Source organism: Bufo gargarizans, chromosome 1, assembly GCF_014858855.1.
Source record: "Bufo gargarizans isolate SCDJY-AF-19 chromosome 1, ASM1485885v1, whole genome shotgun sequence".
NCBI classification, from domain to species: Eukaryota; Metazoa; Chordata; class Amphibia; order Anura; family Bufonidae; genus Bufo; species Bufo gargarizans.
The window spans coordinates 124,821,581-124,847,584 of record NC_058080.1 but is presented as its reverse complement, the minus strand read 5'-3'; the positions used below and the strand labels follow the sequence as shown (position 1 = coordinate 124,847,584).

General features: G+C 42.3%; 1 protein-coding gene across 1 annotated transcript in view; it reads right to left on the bottom strand.

Moving 5' to 3' along the window:
- Window positions 1-4,682: 4,682 nt before the first annotated feature.
- Window positions 4,683-26,004, bottom strand: part of LOC122940960 (cytochrome P450 4V2) — a 56,188-nt gene continuing 34,866 nt past the window's right edge. The window contains exons 5-11 of the mRNA XM_044297910.1: window positions 17,139-17,208; window positions 16,230-16,356; window positions 13,148-13,345; window positions 12,035-12,137; window positions 9,227-9,361; window positions 8,825-9,004; window positions 4,683-6,227 (exon numbers count right to left, since the gene is read on the bottom strand). Coding sequence (XP_044153845.1) covers window positions 6,052-6,227; window positions 8,825-9,004; window positions 9,227-9,361; window positions 12,035-12,137; window positions 13,148-13,345; window positions 16,230-16,356; window positions 17,139-17,208 — 989 coding nt within the window. The 3' untranslated portion in view covers window positions 4,683-6,051. The remainder of the gene's footprint in view (window positions 6,228-8,824; window positions 9,005-9,226; window positions 9,362-12,034; window positions 12,138-13,147; window positions 13,346-16,229; window positions 16,357-17,138; window positions 17,209-26,004) is intronic.

The window sequence follows — 26,004 nt, the reverse complement described above, 5'->3', positions numbered from 1 at the left end:
GACACCTTCTTATACCAGCGTCTGGTGCGTCGGGAAACTAAATACGGAGACAACATCTGGTCATTGAAGTCCACCCCTCCCATGTGGAGGTTATAGTCGTGGACTGAGAGGGGCTTTTCAATGACACAGGTTGCTCGCTCAATTTGTATTGTCGTGTCTGCGTGAATGGAGGAGAGCATGTAAACGTCACGCTTGTCTCTCCATTTCACCGCGAGCAGTTCTTCGTTACACAGTGCGGCCCTCTGCCCCCTTGCAAGACGGGTGGTAACGAGCCGTTGGGGGAAGCCCGCGCGACTAGTTCGCGCGGTACCACAGGCGCCAATCCGTTCTAGAAACAAATGCCTAAAGAGGGCCACACTTGTGTAAAAATTGTCCACATAAAGATGGTACCCCTTGCCGAATAAGGGTGACACCAAGTCCCAAACTGTCTTCCCACTGCTCCCCAGGTAGTCAGGGCAACCGACCGGCTCCAGGGTCTGATCTTTTCCCTCATAGACACGAAATTTGTGGGTATAGCCTGTGGCCCTTTCACAGAGCTTATACAATTTGACCCCATACCGGGCGCGCTTGCTTGGGATGTATTGTTTGAAGCCAAGGCGCCCGGTAAAATGTATCAGGGACTCGTCTATGCAGATGTTTTGCTCTGGGGTATAAATATCTGCAAATTTCTGGTTGAAATGGTCTATGAGGGGCCGAATTTTGTGGAGCCGGTCAAAAGCAGGGTGGCCCCTGGGACGGGAGGCGGTGTTGTCACTAAAGTGCAGGAACCGCAGGATGGCCTCAAAACGTGCCCTGGACATGGCAGCAGAGAACATGGGCATGTGATGAATCGGGTTCGTGGACCAATATGACCGCAATTCATGCTTTTTTGTCAGGCCCATGTTGAGGAGGCCCAGAAAAGTTTTAAGTTCGGAAACTTGGACTGGTTTCCACCGGAAAGGCTGGGCATAAAAGCTTACCGGGTTAGCGGTGATAAATTGTGTGGCATACCTGTCTGTTTCGGCCACAACTATGTCTAAAAGCTCTGCAGGCAAGAACAGCTCAAAAAATCCCAGGGCCGAACCGATCTGAGCTGTCTCAACCCGAACTCCAGACTGGGCAGTGAAAGGGAAAACTACAGGTGCGGCTGAAGTTGGGGACTGCCAATCAGGGTTTGCCAGCACCTCTGGGATTCTAGGGGCTCTACGGGCACGTCTTTGCGGTGGCTGCGACGGGGTCACTACTGCACGTGCCACCGTACCAGCTTCAACTGCCCTTCTGGTGCTCGCTACTTCACCAGGTTGTACGGCAGTGCTGGTACTAGGTCCAGGGAGGGCTGGGCTGCTGGTGTATGCCTCACCACGTAATCCGACAGCACCAGCCCCACTCTGCTGCTCTTGAAGCGGATCCTGCGCAACCTGCGGTCTAGCGACACGGGGCCGGGTACGCCTGGTGGTATCAGGGACCTCAGCCTCCTCGTCCGAACTTTGGGTCAGAGAGCCACTGCTTTCTACAGGTTCGTATTCTGACCCGCTGGATTCATCAGATGAGGGTTCCCACTCCTCATCCGACTGGGTCAGAAGCCTGTAGGCCTCTTCAGAAGAATACCCCCTGTTAGACATGTGGGCAACTAAATTTAGGGGTATTCCCTGAGACTACCCAAGAAAAAAAAAGCAAGCCTGTCTTACAAAGGGGAGGCTAGCGAAGTACCGGAGGCCGCTGCGGTTGATAAAAAATATCAAAACTGATTTTTTTATCGCCGCAGTGCGTGTAAAGTGAATGTGCAGTGATCAAAAAAAAAATTTTTTTGTCACTGCGGTGGGGCGGGTGTGGGCGAACGCACGTGTGGGCGACCGATCAGGCCTGATCGGGCAAACACTGCGTTTTGGGTGGAGGGCGAACTAAAGTGACACTAGTACTATTATAGATCTGACCGTGATCAGTTTTGATCACTTCCAGATACTATAAAAGTACAAATGCTGATTAGCGATACGCTAATCAGCGAATAACGGACTGCGGTGCGGTGGGCTGGGCGCTAACTGATCGCTAACTACCTAACCAAGGGACCTAAACTATACCTAAAACCTAACGGTCAATAACAGTGAAAAAAAAAAGTGACAGTTTGCACTGATCACTTTTTTCTTTTCACTTGTCATTGACAGGGGTGATCAAAGGGGTGATCAAAGGGTTAATTGGGGTTCAGGGGGGTGATCAGGGGCTAAAGTGTAGTGTTTGGTGTACTCACTGTGAAGCCTGCTCCTCTGCTGGATCCAACCGACGAAAAGAACCAGCAGAGGAGCAGGCAGCCATATAACAGATCATATTTACTAATATGATCTGATATCTGGCACTTTGATTGGATTTTTTAAAAATCAGCAACCTGCCAGCCACGATCATTGGCTGGCAGGTTGCTGACGAAATACTTCTCGACGAAATGCCGGCGCGAACTGCGCACGCGCGGGCGCATACTCCCGTCATCTCGCGTCTCGTGAGATGACGCGTATATGCGTGACTGTGCGCAGCGCTGCCACCTCCGGACCGCACATCTGCGTTAGGCGGTCCGGAGGTGGTTAAAAACAGTATGCTTATGTGTATAGGCCAGATGTCATCCAAAGGACATTTGTTTTGCTTATGTTAAGCCAATATAGCTCTATGGGCATGTTTGGCATATATGTAGCATTGGGAGCACTGTGAATAGAGTTAAACATACCAACTGTACTATACTTTTTGATGGATATTTTTTTTAAATATATACTTTTATGCCAATCTTGTAGATCTGTGTAGTGGGAACATAGCCTAAAGGTCCATTCACACGTCCATAAGGCCCCTTTCACACGGGCGTTGCGGGAAAATGTGCCGGTGCGTTGCGGGAACACCCGCGATTTTTCCGCGCGAGTGCAAAACATTGTAATGCGTTTTGCACTCACGTGAGAAAAATTGTACGTGTTTGGTACCCAAACCCGAACATCTTCACAGAAGTTCAGGCTTAGGCCTCTTTCACACTACAGTATGTCCATTTCAGTGTTTTGCGGTCCGTTTTTCACGGATCCGTTGTTCCGTTGTGGTTCCGTTTCCGTTCCGTTGTTCCGTTCCGTTTTTCCGTATGACATATACAGTATACAGTAATTACATAGAAAAAATTGGGCTGGGCATAACATTTTCAATAGATGGTTCAGAAAAAACGGAACGGAAACGGAAGACATACGGATGCATTTCCGTATGTGTTCCGTTTTTTTTGCGGACCCATTGACTTGAATGGAGCCACGGACTGTGATTTGCGGCCAAATATAGGACATGTTCTATCTTTCAACGGAACGGAAAAACGGAAATACGGAAACGGAATGCATACGGAACACATTCCATTTTTTTTGCAGGACCATTGAAATGAATGGTTCCGTATACGGACCATATACGGAACGCAAAAAACGGACCGCAAAACGGAAAAAAAAAAACGGTAGTGTGAAAGAGGCCTTAGGATCGATGTTCTGTAGATTGTATTATTTTCCCTTATAACATGGTTATAAGGGAAAATAATAGCATTCTGAATACAGAATGCATAGTAAAATTGCGCTGGAAGGGTTAAAAAATAAATAAAAACATTTTTAACTCACCTTAATCCACTTGCTCGCGTAGCCGGCATCTACTTCTGTCTCCTTTGCTGAACAGGACCTGGGGTGAGCATTAAATACATGAACAGGACCTGTGATGATGTCACTCCGGTCATCACATGATCCATCACATGATCTTTTACCATGGTGATGGATCATGTGATGACTGACATCACCAAAGGTCCTCGTTACTGCACAAAGCTCAGATGAAGACAGAAGGAGATGCCGGGCTACGTGAGCAAGTGGATTAAGGTGAGTTAAATTTTTTTTATTTTTTTTAACCCTTCTAGCACAATTTTACTATGCATTCTGTATTCAGAATGCTATTATTTTTCCTTATAACCATGTTATAAGGGAAAATAATAATGATCGGGTCTCCATCCTGATCGTCTCCTAGCAACCGTGCGTGAAAATCGCACCGCAATCGCACTTGCTTGCGGATGCTTGCGATTTTCACGCAACCCCATTCACTTCTATGGGGCCTGTGTTGCGTGGATTATCGCACAGCAACGCACAAAGAGGAGCATGCTGCGATTTTCACGCAACGCATAAGTGATGCGTGAAAATCACCGCTCATGCGAACAGCCCCATAGAAATGAATAGGTTGGTATTCAGTGCGGGTGCAATGCGTTCAACTCACGCATCGCATCCGCTCGGAATACTCGCCCGTGTGAAAGGGGCCTAAGTGTTTTGCAGATCCACAAATTGAGGATCTGCAAAACACGGACATCGGCAATGTGCATTCCGCAATTTCCAGACCGCACATCGCCAGCACTATAGAAAATGCCTAATCTTGTCCGCAATTGTGGGCAAGAATAGGACACGTTCTATTTTTGGGGGCGGAAACGAAAGCAGGGATGCGGAAGTGCGGATCCGCAAATGCGGATGCGGACAGCACATTCCGGCCCCATTGAAAATTGCGGAACGGATAAGGACCCATTTTGAGGACGTGTGAATGGACCCTAACAAAGGTTACATCATGATGGCTAGCGCAAACCATAGTCCCCAATTAAAAACTAGCTCTCATTTCAAACTTTATTCTGTATCTATTTGTTGGTGTGAAGCTTGGCCATTCATATGTAACAACAGACAATGTAAGAATTAAAAGATAGTACCAACCTTTATTGGAATTTTTGTAATTTAACATGGGATAATACATTTACTCTATAGACAGTATAAGCAAGATTCTAGAACGCATCTCATAGGCAATTGGCTGTATTGAAAGACACATTTTCAGGTGAATGGAAAGGCAATACTTGAATATAGTAGTTTTATAGTCTGCACTAGAATACAGTATTTCAGGGTTAGGCCAGTAATTGTGCCCCACCCCAAATGCATTTTAAAGATTTTCATGTTATCTTAATTCACATACAGTATCTTAGCTCCTTTTTTAAAAAAAAAAAAAAAAAAAAACGTAAAAACAATAGGGGGGTTTATTTATGAAAATGTCTGAAACAAAACCAGGCTTTGTTGCCCATAGGAACCAATCAAAGCTCAGCTTTCAATTCATATTATGCACCCGAAAAATGAAAGCTTGGTTTGCGTTTACACTTGAATAGAAACAAGCTGTCCCATTAAAGTGAATGGGACGGCTTGTAATTACACCTGCTCACTGCTGCAATGTCGATGAAGGGAAGGCTGCACTTACACAGAGCTCGGTCTTCTCTTCAACCTGCTGATCGACAGGGCTCCCGGGTGTTAGACGCCCGCCGATCTGATATTGATGACCTATCCTGAGTATAGGCCATTAATAGTGTTGAGCCAACTTGCGATTTGCACGTTTGGCATTCGGGTTATCTAAAAATTCCGTAATGGATTCCGTTACTGTGGAACATAACAGAATTCTATGACAACATGCACCACGGAAGCCTATAAAAGGCATTCCGTAATGTATTCCGTCGTAATAGAAGTCTATGGCCAGCACAGAATTGTATTATGACGGAATGCAATATGGAATGCCTCTTATAGGCTTCCGTGGTGCATGCCGTCATAGAATTTCATTATGGTTCATGGTAACGGAATTCTTAGATAACCTGAACCCAAACGCTCAACTTGCAAATCGCAAGTTCGCTCAACACTAGTCATCAATATTAAAATCCCGAAGGACCCCTTTAACAAAATGGTCTACCATAAAAAGTGGATTGTAGCCCAACCAAAGTTCAGCTTTTGTTTTTTGTAAATGGTCTGGAAAAATAAAAGTTGCATTGCGATGGGTTTCAATGGGAGCAATGACAATTTTTCTTTTAGACAAATTGAGTGAGCGAGGCCCAATGATTTTTGTGGACTTCCTTGCAAATATTAAATGTCCTGAATAGCACATACAGAAAATGAAAAAAATCCCAAATTTTATAGCAGGTACTAATGAAATAGTTTCAAGCCAGTGTATTCCCAGACACACACCAAACTATTTACAATAATAAACATTTGAGATAAAATTGTCTACACACAGAGGTTGTTCCAAGGTTTATAAAGTAGAGTTAGGTGTTCTTTTCTGCAGTTCAATCCATATGCCATTCTCTGGACGAAGAATGAGCTCTCCTACCAGACAGATTTCTTCACGGTCCTGGCTTGCTTTTACATTAAACTTTCTTAAAATAGACGATAACACCACTTTTTCCTCCATTAGAGCAAAGCGTTGGCCTGTTTGTGACAAGAGATGAGCGTTATGACCCCTTTACAACACAAAATAAATTACATTTCTCAGCTGAAAACACTTAGGCCTCTTTCCCACGGGCATCGTGTGTGAGGGCCGGATAGGATGCGGGTGCGTTGCGGGAAAATGCACGATTTTTCCACGTGAGTGCAAAGCGTTTTAATGCGTTTTGCACGCGCGTGAGAAAAATCAGCATGTTTGGTTCCCAGACCTGAACCCGGACTTCTACACAGAAGTTCGGGTTTGGGTTAGGCGTTGTGTAGATTTTATTATTTAGCATTCTTAATACAGAATGCTTAGTAAAATATCCATTGAGGGGTTAAAAATAATAAACAAATTTAACTCACCCCATCCACTTGGTCGCGTAGCGGATCTCCTCTTCTTTCTTCAGGACCTGGGTAAAGGACCTTTGATGATGTCACTGCGCTCATCACATGATGGATCATGAGATGGACCATGTGATGAGCGCAATTTCCTGAAGAAAGAAGAGGAGATCTGCTACGCAACCAAGTGGATGGGGTGAGTTAAATTTGTTTATTATTTTTTTAACCCCTCCATCCCTAATCTACTTAGCATTCTGTATTAAGAATGCTATTATTTTCCCTTATAACATATAACTATGTTATAAGGAAAAATAATAAAGATCGGGTACCCATCCTGATCGTCTCCTTAGCAACCATGCGTGAAAATCGCACCGCATCCGCACTTGCTTGCGGATGCTTGTGATTTTCACGCAGCCCCAACAAGTGCCTGAAAATCACTGCTCATGTGCACAGCCCCATAGAAATGAATGGATCCAGATTCAGTGCGGGTGCAATGCGTTCACCTCGCGCATTGTACCCGGGTGGAAAACTCGCCCTTGTGAAAGAGGCTTTAGAGGGTCATTTATTAAGACTAGCGTTTTAGACACCGGTCTTAATAACCCCTATAGCAGGCGGTGGACCCGCCAAAGTTATGAAGAGGTGCCGGCCTCTCAATAACTTTGGCGCATCCTACTCTAGTCTAAATGTAAGCCAGCTTCCTAGCTGTCTTACATTTAGACAATTTTCTACGCATAAACCAGGTGTAGAAAATGATGAATGAGACGGGCCTGCCAGCCCATCCCCTCCCCCGCCCATGTTGCACCCATAATTTCAGACCTGGCGTGAGCGGGGGAGAAGTTGCAGATTGTGCCTGAAATACACCTAATATAGATGTATTTCAGTGTAATAAATGACCCCCTTAGTATCCTCTACTGAATTAATGGACACTTGCACCTTCTTTACATATTCTTTATGCCAGGTTCTGCATAGCATTTTGATGGCAAAAATGAACTCACTGAGATTGTCATGAAAAATGGTTGCAATCTGGGAGTTCAGATGCAATATCTAGCGCATGCCTGTCTACAATTTGGTGACACGGCTGTGTTACAACTGTACATTGAGTTGTATTATGTGTTTCATGGAGCTGCATGTACCAAGGCCTACTGAGAATTTTTCTGTCAGATACTAAATGAATCAGAAAAAAACATAATAATAATAAAAAAGAAGAAAAACAAAGGATGGGGCTCCATAGATAGAAACGTTATAAAACAAAAGTATAAATGAAATGTGGTCGTGTAATTCAGGAACATCACTAGGAAGAGCTCGTCATAGTAGCAATTGGTGTCAGCTACAGCATCCTCCTGGTCCAGACTTGTATACAGTGCAGCCACAATATGGAACCAGAGAAAAGAGAAACAATCCAAAGTATTCATGGAAACTGTTCTCACTTGAACGTTGTTTGGCTCATGGATGCTAAAATAAAGTGAAGGTGGTAGCAGCTCACATATCCTTTGGATTTTTTTTCTCTTTGTTCTAGAAAAAAATGGTGCCATTTTCCATCATACCCCATATGTATTCTACTATTTAATTCTAGGGGAAAATATATCCATACACAGATTGCCCAACATAGAGCATTGAGGCTTTATGGCTCTGAACCTAAAGGAACACTGTCGTCAGAAAAGGTAATTTTTTTAAACTCAATATTCATAGAAAAATGTTTTTAGAAATTTTGTTTGTTTTACTTTTTCATTTCAGGTTTTTTTTTACCAGTAAAAATGAGTTCCAAAATATTATCCTTCTCCAGCAGTAAAAACAAATAAAAGATTATACGTTGTCATTTTACTGCTGCTGTAAGAGCATGATGTTATCTGATAAGGTAATCCTTATGATAGTAGGTGTAGAATTTGGATAATGGTATGACAGCTCTACTGTACTCTTGATAGGCTGAAAAAAGATCTTTACTGAAGAGCATTGCACAGATGAAGGTAATGTGTGATGCTCTAATTGAGTCACTATAGGGGGCTCTATCTGGTCACAATGATGGTCTGACTGTCCTAACTTTTTGAAGTGGAAGTTAAGAGCCAGGAAAAGAAGTTGAATAAATGAAAAATACATATAGGTTGTTAGTAGGTGATAAAGAAAAACATGTTGATAGAAATGTCCCTTTGAAAAGCCATACAGTTTCTGTGCCAGTGTACATAAACCACTAAAACTATTTATAACATTAACTGAACTGTATACACACACACATGTATGCTAGTATTATCAATTTCACCACTTACCAATGCAGTTCCTGAGACCTGCAGAAAAAGGTATATAAGCATATGGATTGCGCCCGCTTGCATTCTCAGGAAGAAACCTTTCCGGCTTAAATTCCTCAGGTTCAGGAAAATATTCTGGATCTCGGTGAAGGGCAAAGGGCAAAATGACTACATTCACACCTTTCGGTACAGTATAACCTCCTGTAATATTAAACATAAGCTTAAAAGCCATACACAGCTATATTATAGGTACTGTATATGTGGCTATGCACATAACACAAAATTGCAGCATTGTACTTTCTCTCATGTCTTACTAATTTTCCAACACATAATATCAGGTTCAAATGTATGCAAATACAAAAATAATTTAATTTTCCCTAGATGTCAGACATTCCCATTGAAATGACTGATAAAATGTCTTACTTATGCTGCAATCTTCAGTAATGGTGCGTGCGAAGAATGGCACTGAAGGGTAAAGTCGAAGAGCTTCTTTAACAACTGCTTCGAGATATCGTAGCTTCTTCATGTCATCCATTGTCACTGGCCGGTCAGATTGACCTAAGGAGAATAAAACAGTGGATATAGTTTTAGGACATGAGTAAAAATTATGTACTGACTATTAGCAAATCAAAAGTTGTTACCTTCATAATCTACTTCAGGAGTTTGTACTGTTTAATAGCCATGAGAATCGAGACTAAAAATTATGTGTTACTCGTACATTGCACAATGTGGAATAATAGGGTATTAATTGCCTTAGGGCAAATTGTTGATATAAGAAAATTGTTACCATCCTGCAGGGTTCTTTTGTTAGTTTAGACCATTTACAGCTGCTGAGAGTTTTTATTAAACTTGGACAATCCCTATAATTTGTCTACAACATAACTTTATGTTATTTCTACATTACACATAAATAATCCATGCCTAACAGGCTAAACTGTTTAACCCCCTTAGTGACTAGGGCTTAATGACCAAGCAATTGTTCTCATTTTTCAAATGACACATTCCAAGAGCTATATTTGTTTATATTTTTCAGCAAAGTAACTGTATGAGGGCTTGTTTTATTTGCACCATTTTGGGGTATACAAACACTCAATATATACAGTACAGACCAAAAGTTTGGACACACCTTCTCATTCAAAGAGTTTTCTTTATTTTCATGACTATGAAAATTGTAGATTCACACTGAAGGCATCAAAACTATGAATTAACACATGTGGAATTATATACATAACAAAAAAGTGTGAAACAACTGAAAATATGTCATATTATAGGTTCTTCAAAGTAGCCATCTTTTGCTTTGATTACTGCTTTGCACACTCTTGGCATTCTCTTGATGAGCTTCAAGAGGTAGTCACCTGAAATGGTCGTCCAACAGTCTTGAAGGAGTTCCCAGAGATGCTTAGCACTTGTTGGCCTTTTTGCCTTCACTCTGCGGTCCAGCTCACCCCAAACCATCTCGATTGGGTTCAGGTCCGGTGACTGTGGAGGCCAGGTCATCTGGCGCAGCACCCCATCACTCTGCTTCATGGTCAAATAGCCCTTACACAGCCTGGAGGTGTGTTTGGGGTCATTGTCCTGTTGAAAAATAAATGATGGTCCAACTAAACGCAAACTGGATGGAATAGCATGCCGCTGCAAGATGCTGTGGTAGCCATGCTGGTTCAGTATGCCTTCAATTTTGAATAAATGCCCAACAGTGTCACCAGCAAAGCACCCCCACACCATCACACCTCCTCCTCCATGCTTCACGGTGGGAACCAGGCATGTAGAGTCCATCCGTTCACCTTTTCTGCGTCGCACAAAGACACGGTGGTTGGAACCAAAGATCTCAAATTTGGACTCATCAGACCAAAGCACAGATTTCCACAGGTCTAATGTCCATTCCTTGTGTTCTTTAGCCCAAACAAGTCTCTTCTGCTTGTGCCTGTCCTTAGCAGTGGTTTCCTAGCAGATATTCTACCATGAAGGTAGATTCACACAGTCTCCTCTTAACAGTTGTTCTAGAGATGTGTCTGCTGCTAGAACTCTGTGTGGCATTGACCTGGTCTCTAATCTGAGCAGCTGTTAACCTGCGATTTCTGAGGCTGGTGACTCGGATGAACTTATCCTCCGCAGCAGAGGTGACTCTTGGTCTTCCTTTCCTGGGGCAGTCCGTATGTAAGCCAGTTTCTTTGTAGCGCTTGATGGTTTTTGTGACTGCACTTGGGGACACTTTCAAAGTTTTCCCAATTTTTCTGACTGACTGACCTTCATTTCTTAAAGTACTCGTTTTTCTTTACTTAGCTGCTTTTTTCTTGCCATAATACAAATTCTAACAGTCTATTCAGTAGGACTATCAGCTGTGTATCCACCTGACTTCTCCACAACGCAACTGATGGTCCCAACCCCATTTATAAGGCAAGAAATCCCACTTATTAAACCTGACAGGGCACACCTGTGAAGTGAAAACCATTTCAGGTGACTACCTCTTGAAGCTCATCAAGAGAATGCCAAGAGTGTAAAGCAGTAATCAAAGCAAAAGGTGGCTACTTTGAAGAACCTAGAATATTACATATTTTCAGTTGTTTCACACTTTTTTGTTATGTATATAATTCCACATGTGTTAATTCATAGTTGTGATGCCTTCAGTGTGAATCTACAATTTTCATAGTCATGAAAAAAAAAAACTATGGGGAGTACATTTAATTTTTTCCTAAATCTTTTCATTTAAAACCTTTTTTCAGGGATTAAAAAAAAAAAAAAACTTTATGTAATTCCTATTTTTACCTCCTATTAGTACCACAATGAGACTTGCCATCATTCAATCGCCTTGATAAAACACTGTACTAATTATATATGTACACAATCTATTAGGCCGTGTCTCTGGCATGACCTAATAGGCATTTGCAGAAGGCAGACTTGGGCGCCTCTATTACACCCCTGACTGCCATACTGTATAAAGCATCAGCACCCTGTGATCCCGTTTGCAAGGGGCCCACTGAGTGATGTAGGAGGCCTCCTTCCTCTGAAACCACTTGGATGCTGCAGTTGCTATTTAACATGGCATCTAAGTGGTTAAATCACCAGGAATGGAGGTCTTCCATTGTTGTTAGAGCAAAACACCTGCGTTGGGTTAAAAACAAATCTGCACCTCTGTAAAAAGGAGTAGTGACTGCTGTAAAACATGTGTGGGTGGTCACTAATGTGTTCATGTGTATGACATAGCAGATAATAATATGGTTAAGGTCTTACCAAATACGTCATCTAGCTCTTTGTGAACCTTTTCCTGAACATCAGGATGAGATCCCAATAAAAACATGGACCAGTTAAGTCCAGCAGCTGTGGTATCATGACCCTAAACATAAAAAAAATGTGAACTGTAGAACAAATATGAATTTTAATATTTTATTGTATCATAATATCAGTGAATGGATGATTTGGGGGTTATCTGATATCTAAAATATTCCCCCCCAATGCCCGGGCAACTTGTGAGCATTATACTTACCTGCTCCGGCACCCATGTCGCTCCGGATCCCAGCGCGGCTGCGGCTGCAACCCCCTTGAGGCTGGTCCCCCCCCCTTGAGGCCTGCTATTGACTGTTCCCCCATCGCTGGATGTTTTGATCCAAGTGAAGGGCAAATGTAGCTGCAGATGTGCTGGGATCAGGAGTGACAAGGGTGCAGGAGAGCAGGTAAGTATAATCTATACAAGAGGCCCAGGCATGTGGGGGAGGGGATATTTTAGCTAATGGATAACACCTTTAAATTAAAATTTCAAAATATTTAGCATACAGTATTTCATTGTATAAACTAACCAACTAGCCTTAATGCCCCTGGACATATAAAATACTGAAGAAAGCGGAAAAGATGCCATGGATGAACACAGCTAACTTGTTTTTTTCTTTCTGTCATTTGTCACTAGTTTTTACTAAACAGTTCCCTCATGGCTTGGATCTTACTAATTAATGAAAAAGTAAGCAAGCTAAAAGTAAAGAAAAAGAACCCCAAAAATTCTAATAAAATACAAATTCAACTATAATAACATAATGAATCCTACAATCTCTTGATACAGTTTACCAGAAAAGTACCCTGCTGGCTCATTGAGTCAATGTAAAGGGGTTATTAGCTTTAGATAACCATTTGCAATATGTCTTAGTGCACTTTTTAAGATAATCGGGTGCCCTTAATCACCCACAAATAAGATTGTCATTCTTAAAAGGGTCTACGTATATTATGATTAACATTTTTAAATGTACCTTGGGTATGAAATATATACTCCCTTTCACCCTCTCATTGTGGTGTGGGTATCTGATGACATTTTAACAGAGAGTAAAGCAGTAACTACATAACATGCATACACAGTACCTCAAACATGAATGTATCTACTTCTTCACGGATGTCCTTATAGCTCAATGTATTGCCTGCTTCATCGGTTACTTTCAGAAGCATATCTAAGAAGGCACTCCTTTTTTTGGTTTTCTTAGTTTCTTCACTGACATTATCATCATCTTGCTCAACATTGGCTTTGGCATTCTTCAGTTCTTGTGCTTTTTCTAAAATTGTCTAAAACAAAAAATGAATTATCGTGATTACTGTAGTTTAACGATACTATATTAACAAAATATGACGTGAGTGTTCTTGGAACAGAGGGTATTAGAGTGGAATACCTCTAGCTACATCCCAATATTTAATGCAATGAAACCAAGGAACTACAGTATACAGCAAGAAATACAGTATATCCAGCACAGACCCAGAGAGGTAGCTCCACAACCCAGATTTACATGGCGCTTACATCTAAACTTATGGCACACCTAAGGTATATGCAATTCTTCTTAATAATCAAAGAAGAAGTGTTCACATCACTTATTATCCCATACAGTATTATTCATATCCAGGATGTATGCATCCAGAATAGCACCTTCCCTCCTGCCACCAATGAGATCCCGCTGATAAAGGTCTAATTCAGACCGAAACGTTACGGGGAATACAATGTGGCTAACACTTTTTTCTACTCTTGGATATGAATAATACTGTATGGAATAATAAGTGATGTGAACATGTCTTTGATTATTAAAACGAATTGCATATACCTTAACTGGAGTGCCGTGGATATACCTACTCGCAAAATACATTTCTCTCACAAACACCCAAACTCCTAAATTGGAGTGCAGATCACATATCTATATAATTGTACATTACTAGAGTGATTTTAAATTTCCCATCTCTGGACTACTTGTATTCCGGTCCAAAGGGGCGCCGAGTCCCTGGACCTATCAGGTTCTTATGCGGGGACTTGGCGTTCTATTTATATCCCTTGCTGGCAATACACTCTTGTGAGTTATAGGTTGTCCCTTGCTGTGCTCTGGTTGTTTCTATGCGTGTTGTGGATTGTTGCTTTGTATTTGACTTTGGCTTGCCTTTGACCTCCCTCTGTCTAGAGATTTTGTACCTTGATACCTGTCTGGTTTTGACCACCCTCTGTCCTGCGTTTTTGTACCGTATTGTCCTCCTGGCTTTGACCCATTTCTGTACAACCGCGGGAGCTTGGACTTGCTCCCTGCACTTAACCAGCATAGGGTCAATCGACCAGTTGCAAACTTGCCGCTTAGGGCTTGGTAGGTTGGGTTCCAGTTAGGGCTCACCGCGTGTGTGTTTCCCTGTCTACAGTCATGACAAATAAACACAAAATGCAGCTTCTAACTGCTCGTTGCATTTATTGGAGAGAAAGATTTACTATATCACCTATTTGAAAAAGTAATTACCCCTAAACCTAATAACTGGTTGTGCTACCCTTGGCAGTAACAATTGCAATCAAATACGGTATTTACGATAACTTGCAATACATCTTTTATATCATTGTGGAAGAATTTTGACACACTTTTCTTATTTTAATTTAGCTCTAATCTAGTTTTTTTTAGCATGAATTGTCTGTAAAGGGGTTGTGTCACTTCAGCAAGTGGCATTTATCATATAGAGAAAGTTAGTACGAGGTGCTTACTAATGTATTGCGATTGTCCATACTGCTTCCTTTGCTGGCTTGATTCATTTTTCCATCACATTATACACAGCTCGTTTTCATGGTTGCAACCACCCTGCAATCTATCAGTGGTGGTCGTGCTTGCACACTATAGGAAAAAAAGCCGGCCTTACTGGTGGCGGGGACTGTGGGAGCTCACATAGGCTGGGACTTTTTATATAGTATGCAAGCATGACCACCACATCTGGATTGCAAGGTGGTCATGACCATGGAAACTAGCAGTGTATAATATGTTGAAAAAAAAGTCTTTTGCATTAACTTTCTCTAAATGATAAATGCCATTTGTTGAAGTGAGACAACTCCATTGAGGTCTTGTCACATCACCTCAATGGGATTCAAATCACTAAAAACCTTACAAATTTTTTTAATATTTTTTTTAGCCACTTAGAGGTGGATTTGATTTTGTGATCATTATACTGCTGCATGCTCAACTGCTCTTGAGCTTTAAGTCGCAAGCTGATGGGTGGACATTCTCCTTCAGGATTTTCAAATAAAGATCAGAATTCATGGTTCCATCAATTATTACAAATTGCCCAGGTCCTTCAGAAGCAAAACAGCCCAAGACCATCATACTACCACAAACATGTTTGACTGCTTGATGAGATGTTCTAATGGTGGAATGTAATATTAGCTTTTGACCAGATGTCACAGGACTCATATCTTCCAAAAAGTTCCAACTTTCACTCATATGTCAACAGAATATTATCCCAAAACTCAGGAAGTCATCTAGAGTTTTTTTTTTTGCCAAACACTGTGACTGTGTTTTGCGTCTGTATTTGAATCTTATTACAACGTGGCATCATGTACTGCGTTTTGAGACCTTCTAGTCTGCTTCACATTGCCAGACAGGTTCTATTTAAGTGATTTTTAGATTTAACAGGCCTGTTAGTAATCATATCTGGGTGTGGCTAGTGAAATTAAACTCCATTGTCAATTGAATTTGGTTAATAGGTTGAGTTCATAGCTAAGGGGGGCAGATACTTTTACACATAAGTCCAAGTATGGTTGAACATAATTGTTCTTCAATAAATAAAATCACCATATAAAAAAAGTATTTTGCATTTACTTCGGTTACCTATATCTAACGTTATCTTAGTTAAAAGTAGATTGATGATGAAACAATCTAGTGTGACAAACATAAAAAAAAAAAAAAGGAGAAATTCGGAAAGGGCAAATTTTTCACAGCACTGCAAAGTATCCTCTACATGGCTGAACCTGGAATTGATATGACTCTTCCAGAATGGTGAGGGTATTTGTGTCCATTCATCCACAAGAGTACTACTACTACTTTATTGCGGACAGACAGTAATTTTGGGGCACCAAACTTGTAGTTGGTCTTACGATTCAACCTGAAAGCAGTGTTACATTCTAAAGCTCTGTAACGTGATAAAGCATGATAACATCACTAACCTGGTCAGTAAATGAATGGAGAATTTTTAAGTTTTTGTCATGTCTCTTTCCAATATTTAAACGAGAAAAAATAAAATCTGGCCACAGCCAGGGCATCTTCTGACGACGATGTATTAAATCACTCATTCTAAGAAAAAAAAAAATATATGGTTGGTATTATGAATGGTTTAAAGCATGAGATTAATAAGGTAGCAGTTCATGAGTTGAAATAATTGTGCATCAACAAGAATGAACAAAGATGATGCCTGTTAATAGATACTACAAGAATACAGCCGCACTCCCTGTGCCCCTTCATGGACTCTGTGTACAGGCAGATACACATTGCCTTCAAATCATTGGTCAAGGAGGCAGGAGCGGAAGGGGAAAATGCAGGGCTCCTAAATATTTTGCAGTCAATCAACCTAAGCTGCTGTCTGGCTTCTTTTACCACTGGTATGAAATGTTACAACTTTTAATATTAACCTTAAAGGGGTCTTACAAGACTTTTTTTAACTGATGACCTATCCTCTGGATAGATCATCATTTTCTGATCGGTGGGGGTCTGACACCCGAGACCCTACCAATCAGCTGTTTGAGAAGGCACTGGCACACGCAGTAGTGTTGCGGCCTTCTCCCTAGCGTTGTGGCCTTCTCTCTCAAGCGTCCTACATTTGATATCGGCTGTGCTTGGTAATCATTTTAATGGGGCTAAGCTGCGTCTGGGCTATGTGACTGATGAACGTGATGTCACATGGTCTAGGCAGAGCTGCTAGAATGCTACTGTGAGTGCTGGTGACTTCTCAAATAGCTAACCAGCGGGGGTCCCTGATGTCAGACCCTCACCAATCAGATACTGATGATCTATACAGAGAATAGGTCATCAGCGTAAAAATCTCAGAAAACCTGTTTAATTACAGAAATAATACTCACTCATAAATAGCTTTGATATATTCAGAATCACTGTTGCTCTGTGCTTGAATTTTTCTTCCCATGGCTGTCTCTGTAAAAGCAGAAAAATCATGTATAAAGAAAATATTGCATTTATAAAAAAGTATATTTTTAACCCCTTCAGCACTTTGGACAAAGCAATTTTTCAGTTTTCCCATTGTCAGTGAAAACATATTGGGAAAAACTGTAATTCTGCTTTGCTGCATTTACTGTGGCACAGATAAAGTATTACCCTTATTCTGTGGAATATATATCCTATATAATAAAAGCGCAATGTGAGTGCGCTGTGTCTGTGTGTGTCAACAGTTTTGCACTGGGCATGCGCAGCGGGGCAACCAATCAGGAAACAGCACTCCACACGCGGCCACACCGCCCACAGCATCGCACCGACCAGTCAGGACATGGCGCTGACACTCTGCTTCAAATAACTGTTTAACCTCTTCCATGCCGCGGTCCTTAGGGACCGCTGTCTGGAAGGGGCTAACCATCGGGCTGCTGTTCTACCCTGGCAGCGGCCCGATGCTTGAAGGGTTAATGCCCCCCCGCACACAACACTCCTGTCCCCCCTTTTTAAGATGCAGAGCGTGCAGCACCCCTGCCCCCTCTTTCAAGATGGCAGAGTGCGCAGCGGGGTAGAGTGTTAGCTGTAATGTACAGCTAACAATCTGCTTGAAAGGGCCGACATCGGTGCTGGCACCAATAGTGGCAATTTAACCCCTTCCAGGCCATGGTCCTTAGGGACCGCTGTATGGAGGGGCTAACCATCGGGCCGCTGCTCTGCTGTGGCAGCAGCCGATGCTTGAAGGGTAAACTGAGGGAGGGAGCTCCCTCCCCCATCGGGCCGCTGTGCTGTGGCAGCGTCCCGATGGTTACTATGGCAACCGGACACCTTCACAAGCATCCGGCTTGCCGTGGGATTCTGATCAGGCTCCTGCTAAAGACAGGAGCCTGATCAGGCTTAGTGTGAGTTCAATACACTGCCGTACACTATATAGTGTACTGCAGTGTATTGTAAGCCACCAGACCCACTGGATCTTTAAGAACCAAGTGGGTCTGGGTCCAAAAAATTTAAAACAAAAGTGGAAAAAGTAAAAAAAGTAAAAATAAATAAAAAAACTTATATCCACACATAATTGGTTAAAAATGTAAAAAACACTAAGCATGTTTGGTATCGACACGTCCGTAAGGACCTGATCTATAAAAAGATCATGTTACTTTTACCGCATGGTAAACACCATAAAAAAAAATGAAAAACTATGATGGAATTGCAATTTTTCCCACTGCAGTAATCTCAGCCACAGCCACCAGTCTCAGCCACCAGCCACAGCCACCAGTCTCAGCCACCAGTCAGTGCCAGCAGTCTCAGCTGAAGCCACCAGTCAGTGCCAGCAGTCTCAGTCACAGCCTGCAGTCTCAGTCACAGCCACCAGTCAGTGCCAGCAGTCTCAGCCACCAGCCGCAGTTTAGCAGTCTCAGCCACAGCCAGCACTCAGTGCCAGCAGTCTCAGCCACAGCCACCAGTCTCAGCCACCAGCCACAGCCAGCAGTCAGTGCCAGCAGTCTCAGCCACAGCCAGCAGTCAGTGCCAGCAGTCCCAGCCACAGCCACCAATCAGTGTGGTCAAGTTCCCTTGCCATTTAATATAGAATGTTCCTACTAATGTTTATGCACTACTGTTCTAGTGCCCGTTGTTGTGTATATATATATATATATATATATATATAGCAAAGAAAATCCGCAGCACTCCTTGAAGTATAAAAAATGTGTAGTTTTATTCACACATGTCAAAAATAAGACCCTTTTCTATGGATATATATATATATATATATATATATATATATATATATATAAATTATCTTATACTACTATAGCACAAAAAATGCATTTTTGTTTTTGTGTCACCATTAGTGATTAGCAAAGTTCTAAAAAATTTGATTCGGCTGCTTGAGAGTAGCAGCCACAATGACGGGGAACGGCGATAGTGCTGCCCCCTGTCATTGAACCCCTCAGATGCCTTTTTCATCGTTGATCACAGCATCAGAGATGACCATTGAGGGCTGTAAGGGGTTAATCAGTAAAAAAAAAAAAATGTTATACTAACCTAATTCATTTGATCGTAAAGAGTCCACGGCGGCCATCTTAATTGGAGATCCAGCACAAAATCTCACACGGTGTGTGATGATGTCATACATCACTGTGCACGAGATTTTGCGTGGGATCTTCAATCAAGATAGCAACGGCGGACTCTTCGCTTGCAAACTATGAGGTTAGTATGAATTTTTTTTAACGCCATTTTAGGGAAAATTTATTCGTTCCCACGAAGCACAAGGAAATTCTGCTTCGGGTGAATAGAATTTTCCATTAAATTAGGATTAAAGTCCACTTTGTGAACTTCAATTCGCTCAACACTAGTCACCTTATTCTAAATGCCATACATTTTTTATTTTTCAGCCAACTTACTTGTGTGAGGTTTTGGTTTTGAGAAGCTTTTGCATTAATTTATACCATTTTAGAGTGTACCTTTTTTTTTTTTCTATTAATATATTTTTTTTTTTCCAAAAGATAGAAATCAACAGTCTTCCATTTCAATGTCACACAACAATAGAATAGGAATACAATAGTAAATTCATCTCATCTTATACTAAATTTCCCTTTTTTTTTTAACCCCCCTATCCCTCCCTCCACCCCCCTTTTCTTTCCGCGGAGCTGCTGTGTCTACACCGACTGTCATAGTTTCCAGTTTCCCCAAAATCCGCAACCAGGCTGCCTTTTTCCCCGCTGTTTGAGCTAAAATATATTCATACTGCCTAACCCTATTCATCTGCTCCATCCACTCCTGAAAATTAGGGTGTTTTATGGTGCCCCAGTGTTTAACGATTATTATTTTGGCCAATGCGGTGCCCCGAAACCAAAGTATCTGCTCAGTTTTATTTTTATCTGTCTCTGGGAATATGCCCAGGATAGCATAATCAATGCATGCTTGGTACTTCATAGGGGAGCTATCCTGCAATTTCCGAAATATTTTAATCCAATATTCATTTATCCCTGGGCATTCCCACAGCAGATGTTTATAATCTCCTCTATCTTTATTACATTTATAGCAGTTCTGTTTCCTGTCTTTATAAATGATATGCAGTAGTGCTGGTGTATAATAGAGACGGTGTATGATTTTCAAAAGAATCCATGCATGGGCGGGTCAAACAGTCGATCTTTTGATATTTCTGTACACAATATTCCACGAAATGGGTTCCCCCTTTTGTAGGTCTCTTTCCCATTTAACCTCACCCCTAAATGTGATCATTTTTGTGTGTTCATGTTTTAACTTAACATAAATGTGTGATATAGAAGTATTAACTGTCATATCTTGACAAAAGTCTAAAAAAGTGTTCTTTACAATATTTAAATAATTCTTATTCTCCGTGTAATATATAGCATGACGAAGTTGTTCGTATCGAAATTTATCAATAAATCCTAATTTAATGTCTGGTAAAATTTCATTTAAGGGCTTAATCTGTCCTTTATGAAAAACTTGTGCAATTAAATATATCCCATATTTTTCCCAATATTCAGCATCACCCAGTTGCATAACTTGTGGTAAGTGTGCATTCCCCCACAATGGGGTGTACTGAACTGCTTCAGATACGCCCACCATATCTCTAACTTGTTGCCAGATATACCCAAGCATTCTACTAAACGGGTTTATTATTGTTTTCTTCTTAAGAATACCAGCTTCGAGAATGTGAAAAAGATCCTCGCAGGGTCTACATTGCTCCCCAAAAAGGGGCCGAATGCATTTATTCTTTCGATTCCTCACACACCATCTCAATTGGGCAGCTAGATAGTATCCTTTTAGAAAAGGGATGGACATTCCACCCTCCTCTTTATACAAATATTGTATCTTAATTCTAACTCGTTTGCGGCCCCATATCAGTTTGTTGAAGAGGGTCTCTAACTTATTAAAAAACTTATCTTCTATCGTAATTGGGCTAGCATTGAATACATATAGTAACATTGGTAGTAGTGTCATTTTTATAAGTGCTATGCGGTTGATTTGTGACAAGGGGAGTTTTAGCCATATTCAAATTTTTTCCTTAACTCTATCTATTATTGGGAGAATATTCAATTTCGTATAATGTTCCAGTTTGGTCCCTATCTGGATACCTAGATATAGTAAGGAGTCTGCTGGGGTCAATACGCTAACCCAAAAGTTATGGCCCAGTGGGACCGGACGTCTTAATGGGAGAAATTTTGATTTCTCCCAGTTTATCTCATATCCAGATAGGCATCCAAACTCATCCAGACTTTCCATAACCCTGGGCAAATTCTTATACCCCTTCCCCAGAAAAAGCAGCATATCATCCGCATATAGACTTATTTTGTCAGCTTCTCCCTCAAACCCAAAGCCCGATATTTCCCCGTCTGCTCTAATTTTGTATGCAATTGGCTCCAGAAACAGCGAGAAGAGCAAGGGGGAGAGGGGGCAGCCCTGGTGTGTTCCTCGGGTCAGGGGGAAGGGGACAGAGTATTCACCATTAATTCGGACCCTGGATACCGGGTTTTGATACAGTTTTGGGGGTTTTGAGCCCCCTCCCGCCCCCCCAAACCCCAGTCCCATTCTGACCTGCGAGACGCAAACTGCGGCTCATAGGTCTCTAACTATAGACTATCCCCCCCCCGACGACGACCCCCCCCCCCAGCTCCCCCCCACCGCAACCGTGAGCAAATTATTTAATGCCCTGAGAGTCCATCCAATCAGCTACATCACTTGGGTTGGAGAAGAATTGAACGGTTTCTTTGTAGATAACCCGTAGTTTTGCAGGGTACATCATGGAGTATTTTAATTGGGCTTGTATCAGTCTCTTTTTAACGTCTTTATATTCTCTTCTTTTATCTTGCGTAACTTTAGAAAAGTCCGGGTATATCTCTATATTAGCATCGTTGTATTTCACCATTTGTATCTCTCTTTTCCACCTAAGGATATTATCCCGATCCCTTGAGGAGGTCATTTTAATTAACAAAGGCCTTGGTGCTAGCCCTGGTAGAGGTTTTCTTGTTGGGATGCGGTGTGCTCTTTCCACTGTGAGTGTTACGGCCACTCCTGTGACTGTTACATTATTTGACAGCCATTTTTGTATGAAGCTTATGGGGTCATCTTTTTCTGCTCCTTCCGGGAAGCCCACTAATTTAAGATTATCTCTCCGGGATCTGTCCTCCAAATCCGCAATTTTTTCCTTCAGTGCCTTATTATCACTCTCTACTGTTGCCATCCTTTTTTTTATCTGACTGGATACTTTTTGCAGTTCTGTAGTCAGAGTTTCGTACTCTTTAACACGTTGCCTCATTTTATTTAGATCGTCCCGGATTACCGAGATGTCGGTCTGCACTGCTGCCACCGTTATCGTCAAAGTACTTAATGATTGATTGGTTCTTTAACTGCTTCCAATATACCCGCTAATTTGTGGTCTATATTACTCATCTGGTTGTCTGCTTCTGCTGCCCGGTTTTCTCCCACCTTCTTAAGAGGGTTTTCGTTCTCTTCATAGTCCCCCATCTGTGGTGTTTGTTTCTGATTGCCCCTTGTCTTGGTTAATGGAGGTGGGGATTTAAGGTATTTATCAAGCTGCGTCCTTACAGCACCCCCTTTGGGTGAGGAGGTTCCTATGGACTTTCTGTTTTGTGGTTTGGGGGCCATATTTTTTATTTTATTTTTATTTATTTTTTATTTGTTTATTTTTTCCCCCCTTCCCCTTTCCCCCTTTTATTCCCTTCCCCTTTCCCCCTCTTACACGGTTACTTCAGGATTAATATTGTACGGATCTCAATATTTCTATACACACAGTCATGGATATCTTGTGGCACCCAGAGAGGGTAAATGAATCAGAGAATCTTGCATATAGGCCCCCCGGCATCCTGAATCACGGAAAGCTCCAAAGTGTGATTGCCCCGGTTCTGGGGCTCATAAGTTCCGGGATCTGGAGCTCAGAGGGGTAATGGAGCAGTTTTCACCCCGGAGCAGTGCAGTGTCCAGCAACGGGATAGAGGCAGTGCTAATATGCACTGGTATAGCTGGTGTAGCGCCCAAAAAAAGGCTGTTTAATCCTAACTACTGTCACAGCAGCCCCACAGGTAGATCAAGTAGAACAGCTAGCGAGTGAAGCAGCGTATAGTGCACCGGACAATGCAGCGTCAGCTGATAAGGAAGGGGGAGACAGCCTCTCCCAGCCAGACAGCCCCCCTCTCTTCAGGACCACCCAGAAAACAGGGCAACAAGGCAGATGAGGCACAGGGAACGGCACTCAAACGACTGCTCCTAGCGGGCAGCACCAGGCAAACGGGGCTCCCCAGAATGGCAACACACAGGGGGACGTCTACTCACACCACACCGCGACTCCCAGACTCCAGACACCGCGTGGAACCTCCAGCCTTGAGCAGCTCAGAGCAGGCACAGACGGAACAGCCTAAGACAGCAAGGACCCCTGATGAGGACCCCGGACATCCAGCCTCCGAAGCCGACTCAAGGGGGGGAACGGCGGCGCTCCACAGTTAGGGGATGGACCAGCTAGGGGATGGACCAGAGGAGGCGCTGCGGCGTGACGTGAGCAGACGGGCGTGCAGCGGTCCTCCCCCTCCCGCAATGCCGGCTCCGGCTCCCGCTCTCGCTGCGGCATGGGCGATGATGCCGCTGATGAGCTACCCGACCCCCTGCTGAGAGACTGACTTACCTGCTGATGTATCCGTTAGAGTGTACCTTTTAGATCACTTTTTATTGCACTATGAATAAATAAATACATTCTGGATTTTTTTTCATAGTGTTCACCATGAAATATAATTGACATATTAAATGTATTCTCTGGGTCGATACAATTATTCTGATGTCAAATGTATATACTGTTTAAAAATACTGTTTTTGTGTTGGCATATTCTGAGAGCTATAACTTTTTTACTTGTTCTTCTATGAAGCTCCGTGAATGCTTATTTTTTGTGGGACGACCTGTAGTTTGCACTTGGCATTATTTTGGGACATACACGACTTTGTGATAACTTTTTATTGTTTTTTTTTTTTTTTTTTGCAAGTGGCATGAACAAAAACAGCAATTATGGAATTGTGTTTCTTTTTTGTTATGTTCATTGTGCGATATAATTGACATGTTAACTATAAGTGGATTATGGAGATACCAAATGTAATAAAAAAAAATCACTAAACAGTAATTATAGCCTTTACATCATTCAACAAACAGGTTAAATAACTGGATAATAATCCTGAGTGTTTGTAATGAGAATCCATCTTCAGTGTGCATTGTACACTGAAGACAGCTAACTGTAAGAAGCAGAGGCAAGCTTCTTAACCTGCATCTGCTTTCCCTGCCTCATCTCCTGTCTCCTTAAACCTAAGTTACTAGGAATTTTACTACCTTTATTACTAATAATCCCTATCTATTCTAAAAGTCCCTGCTTATTTCATCAACTACCAGAGCTCAGTTACGGTGTTGCTAACGGGATATTTTCAAGGCTTTTAAAAATAAATAAAAGTTTACATACTTCTCTAATAAATTAGTACAACCTACTTAACCATCTATGAGATGGAAACAATGCGTGACTGCAATAATAATACAGGCCCCTTGAGAAAGCGGTAGCCAAACGTGCGTCGGGGTGTGTTCCCTGCTGTCCAGAGGTCCGATCCCTTTACTGGCTGATTACCAATGTATTTTCTCAATATAACACTATATCCTCTGTTTATTTACTTATTTATATACCCACAGTTGGGGCCTATGTATGAGCTCTATGGTGGAGTATTACATATAGGATATTTAGGCAGATTTTTGAATCACCATGGGATACCACAGCCATTAGTGCCTCTTCACTTAATATTGAAGTGAGCATTTTATAGGCTGTGGGGATCTGTTTCTTTCTGGTACAGCAGGTGAGCTTCTTGTCGCAGCGCTTACTTGCATTGCTGCTATATTTTATTAATTAATGTATTATTTGTTTGTAATCAATTATTGTCTAATAAAGCTATTATATGTAATGTGTGTCCCCTTTGTGGGGGGTTTTCGGTAATAAAGTATATTACAAAATGACTTAAAAACACTGGGGGTTATTTATCAAACTGGTGTAAAGTACAACTGGCTTAGTTGCCCACAGCAACCAATCAGATTCCTCCTTTTATTTTCCAGAGGAACTATCCAAAATGAAAGGTGGAATCTGATTGGCTGCTATGGGCAACTCCTGAATATTAACCACCTCCGGACCGCCTAACGCAGATGTGCGGTCCGGAGGTGGCAGCCCTGCGCAGAGTCACGCATATATGCGTCATCTCGCAAGGGCCGGGATTTCCTGTGAACGCGCGCACACAGGCGCGTGCGCTCACAGGAACGGAAGGTAAGCGAGTGGATCTCCAGCCTGCCAGCGGCGATCGCTCGCTGGCAGGCTGGAGATCTGATTTTTTTAACCCCTAACAGGTATATTAGACGCTGTTTTGATAACAGCGTCTAATATTCCTGCTACCTGGTCCTCTGGTGGTCCCTTTTGTTAGGATCGACCACCAGAGGACACAGGCAGCTCAGTACAGTCGCACCAAACAATACACTACACCCCCCCCCGTCACTTATTAACCCCTTATAAACCCCTGATCACCCATGATCACCCCATATAAACTCCCTGATCACCCCCCTGTCATTGATCACCCCCCTGTCATTGATCACCCCCCTGTCAGGCTCCGTTCAGACGTCCGTATGATTTTTACGGATCCACGGATACATGGATCGGATCCGCAAAACACATGCGGACGTCTGAATGGAGCCTTACAGGGGGGTGATCAATGACAGGCGGGTGATCACCCATATACACT